Source organism: Cyprinodon tularosa, unplaced genomic scaffold (genome assembly GCF_016077235.1).
Source record: "Cyprinodon tularosa strain WSP-4 unplaced genomic scaffold, ASM1607723v1 ctg300, whole genome shotgun sequence".
Lineage (NCBI taxonomy): Eukaryota > Metazoa > Chordata > Actinopteri > Cyprinodontiformes > Cyprinodontidae > Cyprinodon > Cyprinodon tularosa.
This window is the reverse complement of record NW_024039009.1, coordinates 972,833-993,744: the sequence shown is the minus strand read 5'-3', so window position 1 is coordinate 993,744 and position 20,912 is coordinate 972,833. Positions and strand designations below refer to the sequence as shown.

The window sequence follows — 20,912 nt, the reverse complement described above, 5'->3', positions numbered from 1 at the left end:
CCGAGCTCTATGGGCAGAAACTGTATTTGAATATCAGAAACTGAATTTGAATTGCCCAGAGTTAATCTGTTTATGCAAAATTTGAAATTAAAGGTTTGAAAGTGAAATTCCCTAAATTGAAACTGTATTTTTTAACCTGAAACTGAATAAATCTGCTTTGAAACTGTATTTTATGGCTTAAAAAGTCTTTAGACTAATTTCACTTTCAGTTATAGAAATTAATTTCTATAAATTAATTTCAGAATTTAAGATTTTTATTGACAGATATCAGGGTCCTTGAGAAAGACCTGAGTTATCTGCCCAAAGTGGGAGCGTACATGTTCACCAGATGGTGAATCCATGTGAGTCAGTGGCGTAGTAGGAAGCACACCGGTTCAGTAGGCCGTCTCACCGGTGGGGCGGGTACCCACTTTGTTAATTTTAGGAGAATCGCTAAAACATACGAACACCTAAACAAGCCCACATACCTGTAAATGTAAAAATGAACACATTTTCAAAGCACTGAAGGATCTCTATAAGACGGGTTCCTCACATTTATGTGCAGGTGCGCAGGTATGTCAGCGGTTGATACACATATTGAAATTCATCTAAATTGTCTAATTTCAGCAACATGTCCGAGCACGATTCCAAAACATTATACCAAATGTCCCAAAATAAAACATTGTCAGAAACAATCCTATCTGCAGAGGAGAAAAATGTCCAAAGCCTCTTTGCTGCAAATGTTGAAAATGAAGTACTTAAAAAAAAAAAAATAATAATAATAATAATATAAGAGTCAAAAAAGCTATTTTACCATCTAGTACTGCTCGGTGTGGTCACATTCCTAAAATATGAGGAACACTGATGGTTTAACTCCAAGGCAACCCCCCCAGACATTGCTTCATTATGTGACAACCTTTGGCAATCAAAACCAATAACCAAGATAACAGGAAAATAACTGCAAACTCCACAATCCTGGTTCATCCTTCGGTCCAGTTTTCAGATGACTGAATGTGCCACAATCCTCTAGTGAAACAATTGTATACAAGTTTTAACACCATCGTGGAGAAAGGAGATGGGTGCTTCGTCCCTGAGTTGAAAGAGTTTTGTAGTGCCTGTAAAGGCCGGATCCAAATAAAAGCGATGAAGAAGTTGGATGAAGCTGGGGAAAAAAAAGAAGAGTCTCCATTAGAGGGCAAACTCTGGGTTGACTCAGAAAGAAAGAAATTATTACTTTAAAACCATAAATGGACAGATTACATAATGCAATCACATTGAGGGACAAAGATCTTAACTTCTAAATATGTTTTATAGTTTGATGAAACTAAAATCAAGTATTTTGCTAATGGGCACCGTTATAACATTTGAGGGAAGCTTGCAGGTCAGAGAACACTATCCCAGGTGTGAATTACAGGGCTGTTAGCATTATGCTAATTGATGATCAATATGTGGATGTGATGGGTGGGTCCATTTAACATTCCTATTTTCAAGGGACTGGTGCTATTCACAAAATATATGGCATAACACAGCACAGACTCCCCTGATATCACATCCCTGCAACAGAGATTATTTAAGTAGCCGACTGCCCCCTTTTTTTGTTTTGTCCCATGACCCTCTCAATCGAATAGGCAAGACAACTGGTTGCCAACTGAAGCCATGTTACACGCCACATATTAATAATATAATTTCCAGTTCTAGTTACTTAATACACATATTCAATATATTCCTTATCTGCTTGTAAAGCTGCACAACATATGGACATATAGAGCCTCCCACTTCCCAGAAATCTGGTAAGAAGTGGTAAGTAATAAACTAGTCCTTCAAATAGTGAATGACCCTTAGCATACTTTATGTTTATAGATGTTAAGGCCAAATAAGACAATGTTTTGAAGCAATCCTCAGCAAGCCCTGATCTCAAACCCCCTAGATATTTTTTCATAGAACTAAAGGTGTGTGTGAGTAAATCTGTCTTAAAGTTCTGTTGGGAAGAATGGGCCAAAATTAAAGCAAACCACTGAGAGTAGCTCTTGAGAAAATATGTGAAATATTTAACCCATTTTACATGTTTAAATAGAAATAAAATCCTACAAGGACACTAAGTAAAAGTCTGGAAATTTGAGCAAAGTTAAAATGTATATAGATGTATGAAAACAATAAACATCTCATTGTTTTAATATTTCAAAATTTCAAATACTGTAATAATTTGAAGTAGATAATCTTGACTGGCTTTACACAGACGATTCCATCTGGTTTGATATATAAGGAGAAAATTAGCTGTAATGTTATGCCCAGTATCTGTTTCAGCTTTATTTCCATCTAAGTTTCAGTGATGTGAACTTTCTGGAGAACATTAATGATAATGAAGTGGAAAAAGTGGTCCTCTATGCTAAGAGTCCCTAAACAATGTCCTATCAGATATTTTAACACCACAAACTGATATCTTAGTCTTCAAGTTATTATAAATCTCTTCTCTGAACCAGCCTTAAACGAAACCACTTCCTGTCTTGCATACAAAAGCATCCTACTGCATGAGAAGGAACAGGAAGTCTGCTGGTGCCTCTTCTACCACCCTCTCTTTCTGACACTCCCATTTGACAGACACCAGTACGTCCATTGATTTTTCTACTTTCTCGTGATAATTTAAAAATGAACTTTCTGTTAGGACTTCTACTTTCTGTCTGCCTTTGTTGGCAGGCAGTTGAAATTGCATAGACACTCTGAGCAGACCGGCTAACCTGAATTATCTTCTTATGTCACAGGATAGTAAGGGTTTACAAGAGCTAAATAGAGCAGATACAGAGATCAATCATAGATTATGACACTTTTTATAGTTTATTGGGTGAGTTGTAAAAGCAGGATGTAAACAGGTAGAAATGCTGAGGCTAACCTCCAAATTACCTAATAACCACATTTACCTAAATGGCTTCATCTGCTACTTGTTTTTTAATCTCAGCTGCAGTGACTTTCTGTCCTTCCTTTGTGCAGGGGGACCTGTGCTCTGTGAAATGTGCCTAGTTAAACTGGGATTAAAACACGATTGTAATAAAGCTCTCCACCACAGGGTGCATGGGATTAGGCCCTGGCCTCCCAAGTCTGAATCGTGTGCTATAAAGTAAGACTTATAGTTGGCTCAGTCATTTTTGTCACAGTAGTCTTTGCTGACAAATCAAATTGCTTAGGGGATTTTGTTACTTGGTTTTATGTTCTGTTGTCATGTGTAGAGTTAATGTAAATAAGGTAAACAATTTTTGTCCTGACAATAAGAGCTCCCCCAAAGATAAGGAGCAATGCACCAATGGTTGACCAACGCCTTTACCTTCCTTTTGTCCCTTTACATTAATGGTAGTCAAAGTCAGTCCTCGAGTCAACGTCTTGCATGTTTTAGATCTTTTAGCAATTCAACACACTTGAGTCAAATAAATGAGTCATTAGCAGGCTCTACACAGAATAATTAGCAGCTAATTTACAATGTGCCTGCTGATGTGGTAGGAAACAGCCCGAAAAAGTCCAGGACACCGGGCCTTGAGGTCTGTAGATGAACACTAATTATGTTGCATTCCTCCAGGGGTACATCAAATATTTGCATAATTACATCACCTACTTTGGGGTAGTTGAAAATAGATTTCTGATTTTTATTGAGAACTATTTTACTAGAAATGTACTCTCAAGACAGTTTGTAAGACAGAGTAACACAGCTGATATCCAGAGATATACTGCAAATATATATATAAAGATTAAAATGTTGTGAACCTTCTAGTTCAAGTACAAAGTCCATGACATCTAATTAAATCCAGAAAACCAATAATCAAATGTTAACAGAGTAAATGACCAGTACAGTTTTGATACAGTGGCTGACTGGCACAGGTGGCTACTGAGGATATTCTGACGGGTAGGTAGTTCAGGTTGCTTGGGTCCTGTCCCCTGTTGACCCCATCATGTTGCTTTTTTGTGGTGCCACAGTGCAAATGCAAATTTTGTTCTTGTCCTCGACTCCGCTCAGGCTGATCTTCTCAGCGCACAGTGTGGACTTGTTTATGACAAAGCTCTACGATTCTACTGGCAAGACAATAAACTGTGGAGATCTGAAAAAAAAAAAACCCTCTGTGGCACCTATAACTCAGAGAGTTGTTCAGTGCTGTGGCTCCAGTATGTCAGTATTTATCTGCAGAACATTACCTGTCAATCACTGAGTTGATGAGCAACACTGAATATTGTAGCTCCAGATTTGTTGCTAGGTAGCACCAAAACCTGAGGGTTAAAAAGGGAAAACTCTTAACGCAAGTACAGCACCCTTTTTAGAAAAATTCTAACTTGTGTTCTAATACAGACTTGCCATAGATGCCGAATAGTGATAAGATTATAGATTGTATAGCAGAAAAGAGTTACTTTCTGCAAAGTTTAATAGAGCCAACAATGTAGGTTTAAAAAATACAGTAGCTTTCTCCTTTGGGATTCAGGTATAGTTGATGTTGTTAGGAAATACAGTATTTAATACTTTATATACTGTATGCTGTTGCTAATTATCATGCTCTCTGAAATCACGTTAGCACTGTAGCTTTGTAAGTAATATAAATAAATAAATTATATATATATATATATATATATATATATATATATATATATATATATATATATATATATATATATATATTTCAATGTTAAGTCAGTGATAAGTGGAGACAAAGCATAAAGTGATAGATGAAGAGAATGGCTGTGATGAAAAGTGGTCATTATGCCCTCTAGCAGCTTAACCTAATACAAGTTTGCAGAGATCTACTTTTTTCTCTTAAAGTTGCTCTTCAGACTCCATACAGAGCACAGGCATGTTGAAAACGCACTTTTCCAATATAAATACCCCAGTCTATTCCACTTTTTTACCTGTAATCCTTTGTGTGCGCAATTATTTAGACGTTTTGTAGATCAGGCCCTAAGACTGTTGCATGGGAGAAGTTTTCAACATCTCCTCTTTGAGCTTTTTTTGTTTTTGTTACTTAACTAACCCGGACGGGGGTTTACACTGGCCAGCCGAAATCTGTGTTATAGATTATCAGTTACATCTTGGACTGCTCCTTCAGAAGTTGTTGAAGTACTCAACATTAAAGGGTCTTGTGCAAACGGTAACACCCTGATAACTAAATAGGAAGAGAATGCAACTGATGGCAGATTTTCATCTAAAACTGATACTCTAGGAGTCAGACTAAGGTCACAGTTGCATCACAAAACATCTGCACTTAAAAAACATATTTTTTTTATTAGGAAAAGGGCTCTGTGAGGATTTAATACGGTTGTATTGAATAATTTAGCAGTTTGGAAAGATTAAATCCACTTTTCTCTTTTAGGGTGGTTAAGGCTATTCTAACTTTCTCGGTCCAGTCAGGATAATTTAATGATGTTGTATTCCACCATGAAAAAAAAAATCCCTTGTTAGATTTATCAAACATTTCAAACCACTATAGTCTTCAGGTAATAAGGTCTTCATTTCAAAACAATCTGAGCCTGTGTTAAGACACAGAGCTATCTGCTGGTAGCGCTCATTGGTGGCGTAAAGTTATACATCAACTGAGATATTAAGTTATTCAGATCCTTGTTACAACAGTACTTTGTTTAATGTCTTAAATCTTTAACTTCAGTAAAGAGTTGACAGTTTGCAGACGCACCCTCCCAGAGACCACACATGCTCTGTCACACAGAAGTTCTAGAGGGAGACTTTGTACCCTCACCAGAGAGTAAACAAGTGATGATTTACATTTGTAGCATGTTTTTCTTGCTTGTGAACCTTTATCTCTGCATTACATACAGATCCACCCCACGCCAGCTTAAAGACATGCCTCTTTAAAACATTTGAATATTGGTCGTGATCCTCACATGTTTGAATCTTTGTCTGGGTCAGGGATATTAGAAACTCAAGCTTCATTCTGAATCTGATCTTTTTAGAAATTTGGTTGACCTTATGCATTTAGTTTTGCTCTTTATTATCTGAATATAACCTACCTTTATTACTTCAAGGTTGCAAGTTGTATTATTTTCTCCTTCGTTTGTTTGATGTTGATTTTTTTTCTGGAAGCTCTTGCAGGAAGTTATGATCCATGTTTTTAATACTTGGACATTTTGCAGGATGTTGGACTGTTTGACTCTATTCTTCATATGCCAAAAAATACAACAGAATTGCTTTACTGAATAGAGAAGCTCCTGTGAACAGATTTTGCATCAACCATTCAGGCTTAAAATACTTTATCAATCATTTAATTTGTTTATCTTGTGAAATTTACAGCAAAGTAATTCTGCCACTTGAAACAAGACACTCTGGTGGCTCACCCCAAGGCATAAAGCTCATGACCAGCATGATGAAGCTCTATGACGCAAGCTTCCAAAACACCGCCTGTGTACACAGAAATACTGGTGCTGGAAGCAAAAGGAGTTAATTTACTACTGAGGTGTTAACAATGAAAGTACCTGGACTCTCCAGGAAGCTGGGTTTTGTTTTTCACTTTGAGTTGCAGGTCAGACAATGACAGGAAAGCCTTTTTTTGGGGGGGGGCGGGTGTTGCAAACACAACAAGAAGCTTGTCTTGCATCAGGAGACAAGTCATTCTTTGTTTTAAGTGCCGGAAGTGAAGTTTCACTGAAAAACTATTTAACCCCTGCAGCATCTTCCTTGGCTGTATTTTGATCAGCTTCTTTTTTCTTAGTATTTTCATCCATCATCAGCCTTTTGTTTTATTCGGTTTGTCTCTGTGAACGATAATAACAAACTATTTGAGCCGGGTGCTACTAACCTTTTTTCTTTTTCATACTGTTATGGTTCCTGTTATTTCCTACACTACTTTTTAAAGATATGAATATAAATATATGTAATTTTCAATTTTTTATTCATAGATGACTTTAAATCTTATTTGGTTGTGTTTTTGTGTTGATCAATGATTAGTTTGATTGATCCGTTGCAGTTTGGTTCAGAACCATAATCCATTGTATTTTATTAAGATAGAGATATATTTAGAAACTAATGGATGATTAATCTTAATGTAATATTTTAGCATTTTCTCTACATTTTCTAAAAATATTAAACAAGACAAGACAGAAGGTGAATTGGCATTGGTAATGGCAGATTCTGTGATTATGTGCATTCAAAGTTGCAAATTTTATTTGTATCTGTGTAAATATAGTGAGGCATATAAATATTAGAACTGCTATTTTGCAAGTTCTCTCACTGAGAAATCATGGAGGGGTCTAAAAAAGAAAAGATCCAGATAAAACAATATATTTTTTTAACTATTTTTTTATATGATACAGCTGCAAATAAGTATTTGAACACCTGAGAAAATCAACGTTAATATTTATATACAGTAGCCTTTGTTTGCAATTACAGAGGTCAAACGTTTCCTGTAGTTCTTTACCTGGTTTGCACACACTGCAGGAGGGATTTTGGCCCACTCCACACAGATCTTCTCTAGATCAGTCAGGTTTCTGGGCTGTCGCTGAGAAATACAGAGTTTGAGCTCCCTCCAAAGAGTCTTTATTGGGTTTAGGTCTGGAGACTGGCTGGGCCATGCCACAACTTTGATATGCTTCTTTCAGAGCCACTCCTTGGTTATCCTGGCTGTGTGCTTCAGGCAGAGATGGCAAAAGTACTCACTTTCTGTACTTGAGTAAAAGTACAGATACTTGTGTTAAAAAATACTCTGGTAAAATGGTAATGGTAAATGGTAAATGGTAAATGGCATGTACTTATATAGCGCCTTTATTCAAGTTAGGAGACTTGACCAAAGCGCTTTACACTACATTCATTCACCCATTCACGCACACACTCACACACTGATGGTGGCAAGCTACATTGTAGCCACAGCTGCCCTGGGGCTCACTGACAGAAGCGAGGCTGCCGTACACTGGCGCCACCGGGCCCTCTGACCACCATCAGTAGACAATGCAGGTGAAGTGTCTTGCCCAAGGACACAACGACAATGAAAGTCAGAGTCGGGGCTTGAACCGTCAACCCTTCGATTTCAGGGCAAACTCCTACATCCAACGCCACTGTCGCCCCAGAGTGGAAGTACTTATTAAACTTCTTTACTCAAGTAAAAGTAACAAAGTACAGGCTTGTAAATTTACTTAAAGTATAAAAGTAAAAGTAGAAACCACTTTTTTCATGCCGTTGCCTACATTTTAAATGGATGTCTGCCAATAGGACTAGATCTCCGTTGTGTTAATTTTCAATCATCTCGTCGTCCATAGTACTATGCTAACGCCACTGCCACCAAGCTGCAATGATTTGCCGCCAATGAATACCGCCGAATCTGTCGATTCATCTTGTAGTGGTGCGTCAAATGCAACGTAGATTCCCATCTAATTAGACTGAATTTGGTATTTGTGAGAAAAGGGCTCGCCAGCTCCCATCTCACGTCAGAGGAGGTGTAAGCAGATGACTTGCAAAAAGGTGGTAAGAACCAGCGGACAACAAAATTCCAGTTCAAAAGTGTGTAGCGGTTTACTGGTGCAACGGTGAAGACAAAAAAAAAACAAAACAAACAAAATACTTTCAAATAAAGAAAACAAAACCGGCCATTGCAGGCAATACAAAACACTGACAGCCTCACAGCAAGCTGACTTTAAATATAGTCTCTCTAAGCAGACCTTCAAGAGCACTTTCTCCAACCAGTCTCTCCAAGCAGACCCCTAAGCCATTGGGAGTGTGCCCCTTAAATAGACCCACCAATAATCAGCCAATTGGGACAGCCCAACTAAACAGGAAGGGAAATCCCCAATAAAGCACAGTTAACATTGTAGAAAAATTGGAAAATGATATATGTTCATAACTACTAGCCACACTCATCTATCATATGGAATAATAGATTTATTCTACATTGCAATAAGTCATTATTCTACAAAGATTGGATGGAGAAGAATATTTGGTCTATTATACACTTAATGGACACTAATGGTTACATATTAAATTACGAACAATTCTGTACAAAATATCAGTTCCTTCCTCCAAAAGATGAATTTATAAGATTACTTAACGCCTTGCCAGAACAATTTATTAATCAGATTCAAAATATAATCATATATCATCCAATTACCTCCAAACTACCCGATTTATCTATTAATAGAATATCAATCACTGATCAAAAATTCAATAACCACACAATTAGAAACTATCTAAATGAAACTTTGTTCCCTGGGAAGATAAATAAAAATAACATTCTTTGCAAATTTGAACAAAAATCAATTGAAATACTAAGAACTGTTTTTTTAAACTTCCTATACAACCAAAAGCTAAAGAAACTGCCATCTACCCATCAAAAGAACTACTAAGAATTCGTTTTAATATTGATGACAATAAATGCTCATTCTGTGAAAGTGATGTAGAAACTATAGACCATGTCTTCTATGAATGCAGTCAGACTAAAACATTTTGGAATTGTTTAGAAAGATGGATCAAATCAAAAATTGCACTCCCTAATTCTATTTCTAGAGATATGGTAGTTTTTGGAATACTATTGAAAGACAAAACAATAGAACTCTGTTGTAACCTAATTTTTTGTTTAGCAAAATTCTTTATTCATAAACAGAGAGTCTTGAGATCCTCCCCTATCTTTAGTATTTTTTTATCTGAATTTAATTTATATTTGACATCTCTTGAATGTATCGAATCTTACAAATACCTGACTGAAATACTAATGGAACTGCCCACTGATGTACATTAATCCTAACATATGAATCCCCTTGTCTTAGTGTTATTTTATTGTATTATTAGCATTACTCACGCATTTTTTATTTTCCTCATCAAGTTACTTTCTATTTTCATTCTGAAATCTGCCTCTACTATGCATTCTATAGAATTAGAATTCTAATGTTCTTATTGCCTAACTTGTTTGTACCCACCTTGTTTAAATAAAGTTCATAAAAAAAAAAAAAAAAACATTGTAGAAAAATAAATACAGACAATAGCATCATTCATACAAAAACATACATATTTATGAAATAATTTAACCATACTAACATTACCATTTCACCTACTTATTACCATGCAAACAATTATTACATACATGGAAATCCCACTTAACACCGCTGCCCCCTAACAGTCTTTTTCATTGCCCTGGGACAATGGATATGAGACTGGCTCCGATGCGGTACGTGTTTCCACACGGACCAGTATGCTGACGGACTAAGGGAAGAGAATTATTTGACTGGGAAGTTTTATTGCCGACTACGGAATGTATATTAAAGCTGTCGCAGTGGGTACCTTCAGAGTTTTCTACGCTGGTGAGTAAGTAAAGTGTTGAATGAAAGGTGATGTTGTAATTTCGGAACTAGTGTAAATTACCTGGTGAATTGTTTGGAACTGCCGCCGCCATGATGGCCGGTTTGTGGTGCATGCTGGGAAATGTAGTGAAGGATGTGACGCTGTGCGTGATAGACAGCGGCTACACTTTGGGAACAGAGGGGGAAAACTGCTCCGTTTTCACAGTGACGTGAAAAATAATAACGGTAACTCCATTGAAATGATTCAAAACTAAAGTAACGAGTCAATTTTTAAAAATGTAAGGAGTAGAAAGTACAGATATTTGTGTAAAAATGTAAGGAGTAGAAGTAAAAAGTCGCCATAAAAATAAGTAGTAAAGTAAAGTAAAAATATCAGAAAAATCTACAGTAACGAAGTATTTGTACTTCGTTACTTCCCATCTCTGGCTTCAGGTCATTGTTATGTTGAAAGACACAGCTTCAACCCATCTTCAATGCTCTGAGGGAAGGAGGTTTTTCCCCAAAATCTCCCAATACATGACCCTGGTCATCCTCTCCTTAATACAGTGCAGTCACCCTGTCCCATGTGCAGAAAAACACCCCTAAAGCATGATGCTACCACCCCCATGCTTCGCAGTAGGTATGATGTTCTTGGGATGGTACTCATCATTCTTCTTTCTCCAAACACGGGTAGTGGAATTATGACCAAAAAGTTCTATTTTGGTCTCATCTGACCACATGACTTTCTTCCATGTCTCCTCTGGATCCTCCAAATGGTCATTGGCAAACCTAAGACAGGCCTAAACATGTGCTGGTTTAAGCAGGGGAACCTTGGATCGATGCATCGACACATCCGCTATTTTTATCAATTTGCTCCTGGATGTAATTCTGACTTCGATGCTGCAGTGCCGGTAAACATATTTTGCCCTCCATCCTCACTTCCTTTAGCCACCACCCTCTTTCCACTTGCAGTATTTTTTGATGCAAGGTTTTTCAGAATCTATAACACAGAGGCATTATTATTTTACAGTGAATGAGGTTTTCATAGGCCTAGGTGGAGTACAACTTTGCTACCTTTGTTATTTGCTGTTGTTTCTCAAATAAAATGCATAGCGATATTACAGCTTTCATTCATTTATTTCAAATTTGAAACGTTGTCTAGCCTCTAAGGTAAAAAAAAATAAAAAATTTGCCAATTTATCGAATAGTATCGTGCTGTATTCCTTAGGATTGAAAATAATCGAATCATTGGGTCAGGAAATTGATATTGAATCAAATCGCCATGATGGGTGTGATTTGCACCCCTATGACCAACTCCTCCCATGTAGTTCTGGGCTGATTTCTAACATTTTTTTTAGGACCATTGAGACCCCACAAAGTGAGATCTTGCATGGAGCCCCGGTCCGAGGGAGATAGACTGCCATGTTTAGCTTCTTCCATTTTCTGATTATTGGTCCAACAGTTGACCTTTTTTCACCAAGCTGCTTGGCAATTTCCCCATAGCCCTTTCCAGCCTTGTCAAGGTGTACAATTTTGTCTCTAGTGTCTTTGGACAGCTCTTTGGTATTGGCCATGTTAGTAGTTGGATTCTTGCTGATTGTATGGGGTGGACAGTGCGTTTATGCAGCTAACGACCTCAAACAGGTGCATCTAAGTTAGGATAATAAATGTAGTGGAGGTGGACATTCTGAAGGCGGACTAACAGGTGTTTGAGGGTCAGAATTCTAGCAGATAGGTATTCAAATACTTATTTGTAGCTGTATCATACAAATAAATAGTTCAAAAACTCATGCATTGTGATTTCTGGATTTTTTTTTAATTTTCTTTGACAGTGGATATGGACCTACAACGAAAATTTCAGATCCCTCCGTGATTTCTGAGTGTGAGAACTTGCAAAATAGAAGGTTGTTCAAATACTTACTTTCCTCACTGTATAATAGAAAACCCTAATGTATATTTTAAGTGCCCATCAAATTCATTCTTAACTCTTCAGATTTTTTCATATTTTTAAGCTTCAAATTTATATTGATTTGATTTGGAGTTTTTGTTGCAGAAGGCATTCCTAAGTGCAGATAGAGTTACAATCCTGCAAAATGCAGATGCGCTTCTTTCGGAGTCAAATTACCTGGTCTGCATGCATCAACACAATGTAGTGCATACCTGTGAAGTGGCCGATAAAGGGCAGGAAGTTGTGTTAAATTTATAGGAGTAGTTTATCCACATAGATTCAACTGTTTGTGAAGAATGCGTTTTTGTTTGTTTTTTAAAGCGGTGATCTTTAGGACCCCCTGACCTGCATAGTTCAGATGTTTCCCTGTTGCCACACAGTTGATTTTAACGAATGGATTATTGACATGTTTTTGCAGAGATTGGTGGTATTCTGATAAGATAATACAATCATCTAAAACAGTGGTGTTTTCAGAAGTTTGCATTAGCTCCTCAGACATACCATCAAGCGAAGCAGAAGCCTGTTAATCACCTATTCTTTAAAGTAATGTGTGTGGCAGCAGGGAGTTATCTAAAATATGCAGGAAAGATAGAACCTAAGGAGTAGAACAGGGTTAAGGTTTACTACAAAACAATTGCAAGCAGATGCAAAAGCCAGTGCTGGACTGGACTGAACTGAATGGAACAGATGGAGGAAAATGACCTGTAGAAGAGAAGTGTGTTTGTGTGTGTTAGGGCTGCAACTAACGATTATTTTAAAAATCGATGAATCGGCCGATTATTTTTTCGATTAATCGATGAATCGGACAAAAAAAAAAATTTTATATTAACCTCTTTATTCCAAAATAAACATTTTAGACAGAACAAACAAGCACACAAGTACAGGTTGCTCATTAACTGTACTGGTGCAATATGAAAAATAAATGTTTGTGTAAAAACTACGCAAACTTACATGAGAAATGTAGCTGTACATCCACAAAATATAGGCTACTTTGGTTCATAAAGCGCAAAAAGAGACAGGCATTTTTGTTTTTTAAAGCCCCTAAGGGGTTCAACAATAGGTCCCCCCATTTCAAGAAATGAGTTTTTTTTAGACTAGAAGAGTTCTGCCTTTTAAGACAGGAAAGTATAGCAGTTAAAGTTGCTGCTTGAGAAAATACTGAACCATAGAGATAAAAATAGCCCTGTGATTCAAATTATAAATTGTATTTGGAATAAAAATGAGAGAACTAGGGGTGGTAAAAAAACACATCCTCCAAAGACGGATATTTACATGGGAATGTGGCAGATAATTAATTGACATATTACTGATCTTGCTGGATTTTGTTCTGCTTTACTTCCATAAATTGCAGGATCTTCTTTTCTTTATCTTTGCCAGAAGATTTAAACTTTAAAAGCCTTGCCCTCATAATTTGCAAGTTAATTTATTTATAAAGAAAATATAAACGCTGCTTAAACAAATGTAAATGAAATTAAAAGTAAAATAAGTAGCCAACCTTATCCCTGTCTGTAACCTACTAACAAGGTAAGGAAAGCATCAGATGAGCTACCTGAGAAACTAACGTTACGTTTCCCCACTTTAAAACCAAACAAACATGGTTACTCATCCTGCTGATCAGCTCTCTTCACTGCCATCGAAGGCTCCAAAGTGTTTTCTTTTCAGGTGCTGCGTCATAACAGTGGTGCTTCCGTGCCATGTTAATTTCTTTTGAAAAAAGTTGCATGTTATCACTTTTTTCACTTTACAAAGCGCAGGCTATTTTAATTATTGTGATCAATTTGCGCCGTCAATCCCGGCGCATGCGCGCTTCATTTGCAGTCTGGACGCTGAGGGTAAACTCCTCACTAAAATCCTGCGGCTCTGACTGCCGCGCTGAGAGGGATTCCTGTGGGAGAGGGAGAAAGGCGTTGGGATGGGGGAGGCGCCCCACGGCAGGCAAAAGCCGCCAGTGACACCGTAAAAAGTCGCCAGATTTGTCGCTAGTCGCTTTTTTGAAAAATAGTCGCTGGAGGGGTCTGAAAAGTCGCTGAGTTGGCAACACCGCAACTGCGGCGCTGACTCGCTCCGCCATATTTTTTTTTCTTCCCCCGGATGACGGCGGCGGCGGATGACGCATTAATCGCGCGACACAACTAATCGATGATTAAATTCGTTGCCAACGCTTTTAAAAGTCGATTTTTATCGATTTTATCGATTCGTTGTTGCAGCCCTAGTGTGTGTGCATGAAGTCGTGCTTCATGCACACACACACGAAGCATCAATTCATGCGCTGTTTTTTGACAGAGGCACCTACTAAAACAATGACACAAAACAGGCCAGAAGTTCATTGTTTAAAATATTAAGTGAACTAAATGGCTATTTACTGCTCTGGAAACCTCAGATACAGAAAATTCTGTGATCATATCTTATTATGCCTGAAGCTAAAAATGTAACAACCTATTTTTTACAACATCCTGAACAATAAACCTGAAAAGATAAAAAAAAAAAAGATCAAAATAGTTTCCGATTGCTGTGTCAGCACATATCATTAATTTATCATAAATGTATCTGCCATTATGTCAGGGGCCATGACCATTTCTACTGGGACACTGGCCCCTGTTGGCCCCTGTCTAGAAACGCCTAAGTTGCTTAATATGAACGCATCCACGCCACATGTGGAAAACATAATCAGACTTTCCTTCTCAGTGTGTGGTCATGCTTTATTAGCCTTCCACACCACTGGTTGAGATAACAGGCTGTTGGAATGCTTTATTCCTCCTGATACACACACGTCATTAGCTGTGCTTTGAAAGCACACAGTGCACTTTAAGATGCTGACCCATGTTTTGGAAAACTGCCGCTCACCACCTGTACAGCCCTAATGAATCTAAACAAGGCGTCCTGTGCGTGTATGTGGGAGACGTATTACTGCTGCCGCTAAAAGTGAAGGGAGGTTGGGATTGTCTGTTGTGAATTAAACCAATAAATGCATCATAAGCAAATGGAATCACCCTGAACCCTCTGTGCAGTATCAAGGTAATGAACAGCACAGTAATAGCTTTGCTAAGATTCAGTGTTAAATTATGGTTAGGATTTAGGTAAAAGCATTGTAATAAATGGTGATGTCACATCTGGGCTAGAAGATGATGTGTAACATGCTCTCATACCGCAATAATTCAGCAGGCTCACAAATCATTCACTAGCTTTTGGAATGACACCCCTCTGGAAATAGTCTGGCTGAGACTGTGTCCATGAAGCAGCTGCTAATCGTTTAGAGGAAATGACATCAGTTTTAAGTGAACCAAAGAAATATAAAAAAAGAATAACCTGTTGGTGACTCAGTTTTCAGTTCTGTAAAGATATTGTGCATTATTTAGTGATTATGAAACCTACTTTGCACATTTTTGTCATTCATATGCAGTAAGTCAATTAGCAGACTGTAAAAGAGTCTGCAGCCTCCTCCCTAAAGCATGCAGGACTCTGTGTGGGAGTTGTCTGCAACAATGCTCCTCTCCCCTACACTAGCACTGCAACGCCAAATGCATCAATACATCCCATATATCTGGGTGTTTCCATAAATAGCTGCCAATAGGGAAATTTATATTTGCATGACTCAAAGGACACAACTAAAGGAATGTGAATCAGTGATTTGTGATTTAGTTTTGGATGCATGTGTTAAACTTCTCTAGTTTTGACATAAAGGAAAGCAGGTGCAGAAAAATCCAACATTGACTTGTTGACTCCATGTGGGCCTTCAGACATCTTTCTAATACAAATGTGGATATTAGATGGCCGTATTCCCCCCCAATAGCTACTGCACCCCTGGAAGGAGAAAAGTGGAAAACTTAAATTCTTCCTTTGATATGCACACCTTTCAACTGCTTCACTTTATGACATGTTGGAAACTCAAACTTTATTCAGTCTCTTTGGGTTTTTTATTGTGAAAAAAAAAATGGACAATGGTAATTTTATTTTTATTTATTTATTTTGTTATACCAGTTCTCTGTGATAAGATTGTTTTTAGAAGTCTGTTTTTGCACTGATTAGAAGAGTGCAACTTGAATCCTGCAGGATTCAGTTAAAATATGAATAAAGGTATGCTTTTCAATGCAAAAAAACTTTAAAAAGATGAGCTATATGTAAGAAAACTTACAGTAATGCACTTTTTTATTTGTGTCCATTTCTACAACAATTGTAGCTTTCTTCAACTGTTTTCTTGCTTCAGAATCTTTAACTTTATAAAAAAAAAAAAAAAAAAAGGAATTAGATTTATTTCCATTTTTTCATGTACTCCTATTACCTATAAATTAAGCCTCAGTATTTGGGTGCAAAATCTGCTGAATATTTATTTTATTTTTTTTTTTATATCCGTTGACTTAAGTAATTGTCAGAATAATCAATAAAATAGTTTATTACTAAAGTAATCATGTTACAGCCATAGATTTGTCTCTTACAAGGTGTATGATGAACTGTAAATAAGATTTCTTGTGACTTTCTGTCTTTCTTCTGCACGCCCTTCAGCAAAGGCCAGATTTGTTGAGAGCATAACTAATAGAAGGACCATCCATGTCTAAGTAGGTTTGGAGGCGTACCATACTGTTTCAGTTTTCCCACTCACGGACTGAACTTTCCTCCATGAAATATCTCTAATGTTTGTGGACCTTCACTGAACTGCTGCTTTTATGCTGATCTGAAATTATGCAAAAAACTTAGTAACTATGAATCCTGTTTCTTCCATATCACAGTTATGCAGTACTTTGGTACAGTCTGTTACATTTTAATACAAATGAAATCCACAGAAGTGAGTGGGCTTGAAATGAATAAATGTTAGTTGGTGTGAATTTATTCTGTGGTTTATCCAGACACATGGGTTTAAACAGACACTTTGCATTGTTTTTTTTTCTGTGCAGGTGGATGGAGGCCTGCTTAGAGGAGGACTTGCCCGCCACTACAGAACTGGAGGATGGACTTCGGAATGGTGTTTATCTTGGAAAACTTGCCAATTTTTTTGCCCCTAAACTGGTGCCTGCAAAGAAGATCTATGACAGAGATCAGGCTCGTTATAAGGTATTTATTTTTATCTGCTTCCGTTAATCTGCTTCATCTAATCAGATTAAAGATTGCTTTGTGGTTAATGAACGGTTTTATACTTCCTGACAGTTATGAACAGATTCAGGATTCAGCCAAACTGAAACATGCAGCTGTTGTCTTGAAAGCTTTACAAGAAAGCTTTTCTTTAAAGTGCACATCAAGTATAAAATAGTCTAACACAGCATCAACCACGGGGTTTAACTGTCAAACCAACTCTCATTGTTTTCATTTCTTATACTTTGGGTTATTTTTGTAACTGCTTTCTTTCTAGTCCCTCACCATTACTGCTGTGCTTGTCCGCAGAGCAAAGGGCTGCATTTTAGACACACTGACAACACTGTGCAGTGGCTTAGGGCCATGGAGTCAGTGGGCCTTCCTAAGGTAAGTCCCCGGTCCCTTTTTAACAAGTGATTATGGGAAAATAGGCATTCATGCAGATCAGTCTCTTTCTATTCTGGCCAAAGGGTGTGCTTAGTTTCTATCTGTAAAACACTTTTTAAACAATGAAGAATAAAGGCATACCTGTTGCCTTGTTTACAGAATAAACCATCCTCTTTAACTTTTTGTGTGACAATACATAATCCATATTTATAATTATAGGTAGAGTTTGACCAAAGCCTCTGAAAAATAATGGTCTTGACCCTCTGGTCTGTTCAGTTTATTATTTCAATAGATAGAAAATATAGCAGAAAACTAAAAACCTGTCATATTGTAGATATTTTCTCTATTGTCTGACCTCAGAGACAACTAAACTCTCTCTATCCATCCACCCATTGGGCTGTTGCACATCTGCAGCAGTCATTGGTCACCAGAGACAAAGAACCGTGCACAGCCATGCTTTTATTTTGAAACTGTAGCAGAACTGTAAATCTGAATACCTTGTGCAGGCCGAGGTATTCTCTCACTTAGTACCCAGTAAAACAACCTGACTAACAGGTATTTAAATGTAAAATGTTTTGACAAATTAGATGGTTTAAGGCAGTAATAATGTTATGAACGTATGAGGATGATGCATATGAAAGAGGGTTTGGGAAAAGAAAACATCAAGAAATAATTTGTATGAAGTAAAATGATTTGATTAAAACAAATGTAAAACCTTAATTTCTAAGTCAAATTTTTTCCTGATTATTTTAATAAAACAGTTTTATTTCTGTGTGTCTTCATTTTTTTTTTCACATTATAGGGTGGATAAATGGTGATCTTTTTTGAAATATCCCTGTCTGATTGGTAAATAAGAAAAAGCTGATGATGGAAAAATTATGACAAATGAAATCACAATCCCAAAACACTTGTAGTGCTTTTTTTTCTAATTCTATGTTTTGCTAAAATATGTGTCCATCCAGGCTTGGGGGAAAAAAAAAGAAGTCTTGTAGTTATGAGCAAGTTTTTCAAGACCTAAATGCTTCATCAGACATGAATGCTCCTTTTTTTTTTTTTTTGTTAATACTGAAAAACTTAAAAGCTAAACGATTCAATTTGCTTACCGATAAGTATATAAAATGTGATGCTCCTTTTTGAATCTGATTCACTTTTTGAAAATAAAGTTGGAAGGAGATGTAGTATCTTTAGTAGAACAGTAATAAGCAGTTTATTTTATCAGTGAGATTCACCGTTGTATCTGTATCTTTAGAAAGATTTTCAGTCAGATATTATAAAGCATATTTAGGTTTTTTATTTAGGATTTTATTTTTGGACATATGTCTCTTGTTTTTTTGTTTTTATCAGTGGAATATTTTTTTGGACTGCTTTTACAGAACATAAGTGCTAAAGAGAAAAATAGCATAATAACTTTGCTTTCCTATTTCAGATATTTTATCCAGAAACCACTGATGTGTATGACCGCAAAAACATGCCCAGGGTGGTGTACTGCATACATGCACTAAGGTAAGTCTGACATTGCTCTGAAATGTAGGGTTTTTTTAAATTTTGATAGATTTTTCTGTTCTTACACTGGTGGAAAAAAGAGATACTGAATCGATTAAAATACAAAGGGGAACATTGATATGAAAAAATCGATTTATATCTTAATAATTCATTAGTATTTGAAAAAAAAAAATATTTGTTTTGCCTTCAATGGCACACTGATGATAAAAGATGATCTACTTTTTACCTGAGTAATTATTGTGAGGAGTCATTAATATTTATTTTCTGTACAATTCTGTACAATTCTGGCCCATTTTGCAAACAGACCAAACCCAATTAGGAAAACACTTCTCAGAAGGGGCTCACTGGGGGGTGTCGATACAGATCTGACTGTACTGCTTCAACCATGATATTTGCTTTGATCACAGCAAAGAAGATTTAAGATGGTGTTTATAAATAATGAATTATTTCTCAATTTTGCTAAAACACCCTTTGGAACTTTTTAAGTTAAGAAAGGGATGTGAAACAAAAACAAAAGCTGAAGAATTTATATTTCTGTTCTGAGAAGGTAGAGGGAGCTCTTTCTATTCAACAAACCTTTTATAATTAGTGGGAAATGTATGACTCATATTTGACACCATATGTAAATGGAGACATTTGGTAATCTGTTTCATATCCTGATTATTTTTAAACGAAACATAGTGTTACTTTTTGAGGGTTAGGTCATTTCAAGTTCCTTAATTTTGTATACATTAAAACCTGTAGAGTTTAATCTTAGCTACTGTTCTTGTAGTGTCATTATTTATTTTCAGTTTTGGTTGAGGGATTAAAATTAAACCTGTACTTTAAAAAAAAATAAATAAATAAAAATAGAAAGAAATACCTAAATAAATATATATTTTTTTCCGACATAAACTATTAGATTTTGAGTGGGAGGGCAATGATTACAGTAAGATATCCATATTTGTCACTAATATAGGGAGTGGTTTTGTTAGCTTGCTGGTTGTTTTCTGCCTTGTAGTTTTTCTGGTCAGGTCCTGAGAGGATTGGTTTCCTTCCCTTCATATTCACACACGTGCACTTCCTTCCTGCTGTTAGTCCAACTAACGTCCCACCAGTCGGAATGACAAAGCAAAGCAGGAGGAATCCCACACGTGGACTGTGGTTCAAACCTGAAGTGAAACTAAGTTTCACCTGGGAAGCGTTTCGCCTTTTGAAGCACTACTTAATAAGTTAATGGAAAAGGCTAAATAGAAAATGTATTTTCATTGTCTGGAGGGAGCTTGTCATTCACAGCCATTTCAGGTAATTGTTTCTAACCTCTGCTGTTTGTGTGGAGGCTGCCCTCATTACCTTCAGTCAGCTGTTCCGATCCATATCTGTGTCTGAATCAGCTGCAAGTGTGTCAAAACCTGCCTCTTTGTGTAAGCAAAGTTTAAATTGGTGGTCGAAGCCCCCTGTGTCCCAAGGACAGAGTGCAGTGAATGTTTGCTCACACACACAGTGATCAAAGGGCAGGACAGCCACTAAATGAACGACAACTTTCATGTTTAGAGCTGTCCTGATGCCAGACCTCCATAGATATCTATAATTCATCACTTCTTATCAGGTGCCTGAGAGTGGATGAAATTTTAATGGAGTTTCCACTCACCTGCATGTTGATTTCATGGCTTTGTTTGGAGTCTGCTGGCTGTTTTCAGGTATTGCACTGTGTAATATGAGCCACTACTGCCATCCAGTGGTGAAAGACGGATGGGTTTCGGTAGCAACTAGCTGAAAGAAAAATAAACATTTCTCTGCTATTTTTTGTTAT

The 20,912-nt window shown here is 36.9% G+C and overlaps 1 protein-coding gene and 1 long non-coding RNA gene across 2 annotated transcripts in view; one reads left to right on the top strand and one right to left on the bottom strand.

The window, feature by feature from the left end:
- Positions 1-20,912, top strand: part of iqgap2 (IQ motif containing GTPase activating protein 2) — a 65,269-nt gene that overhangs the window by 7,100 nt on the left and 37,257 nt on the right. The window contains exons 3-5 of the mRNA XM_038291816.1: positions 17,056-17,212; positions 17,540-17,617; positions 19,044-19,120. Coding sequence (XP_038147744.1) covers positions 17,056-17,212; positions 17,540-17,617; positions 19,044-19,120 — 312 coding nt within the window. The remainder of the gene's footprint in view (positions 1-17,055; positions 17,213-17,539; positions 17,618-19,043; positions 19,121-20,912) is intronic.
- LOC119787783 lies at positions 431-20,779 on the bottom strand. Its single transcript, XR_005281366.1, has 3 exons — positions 20,751-20,779; positions 4,156-4,227; positions 431-1,141 (listed from the first exon to the last, which is right to left on the bottom strand). It is a non-coding gene; the product is annotated as an uncharacterized LOC119787783 (long non-coding RNA).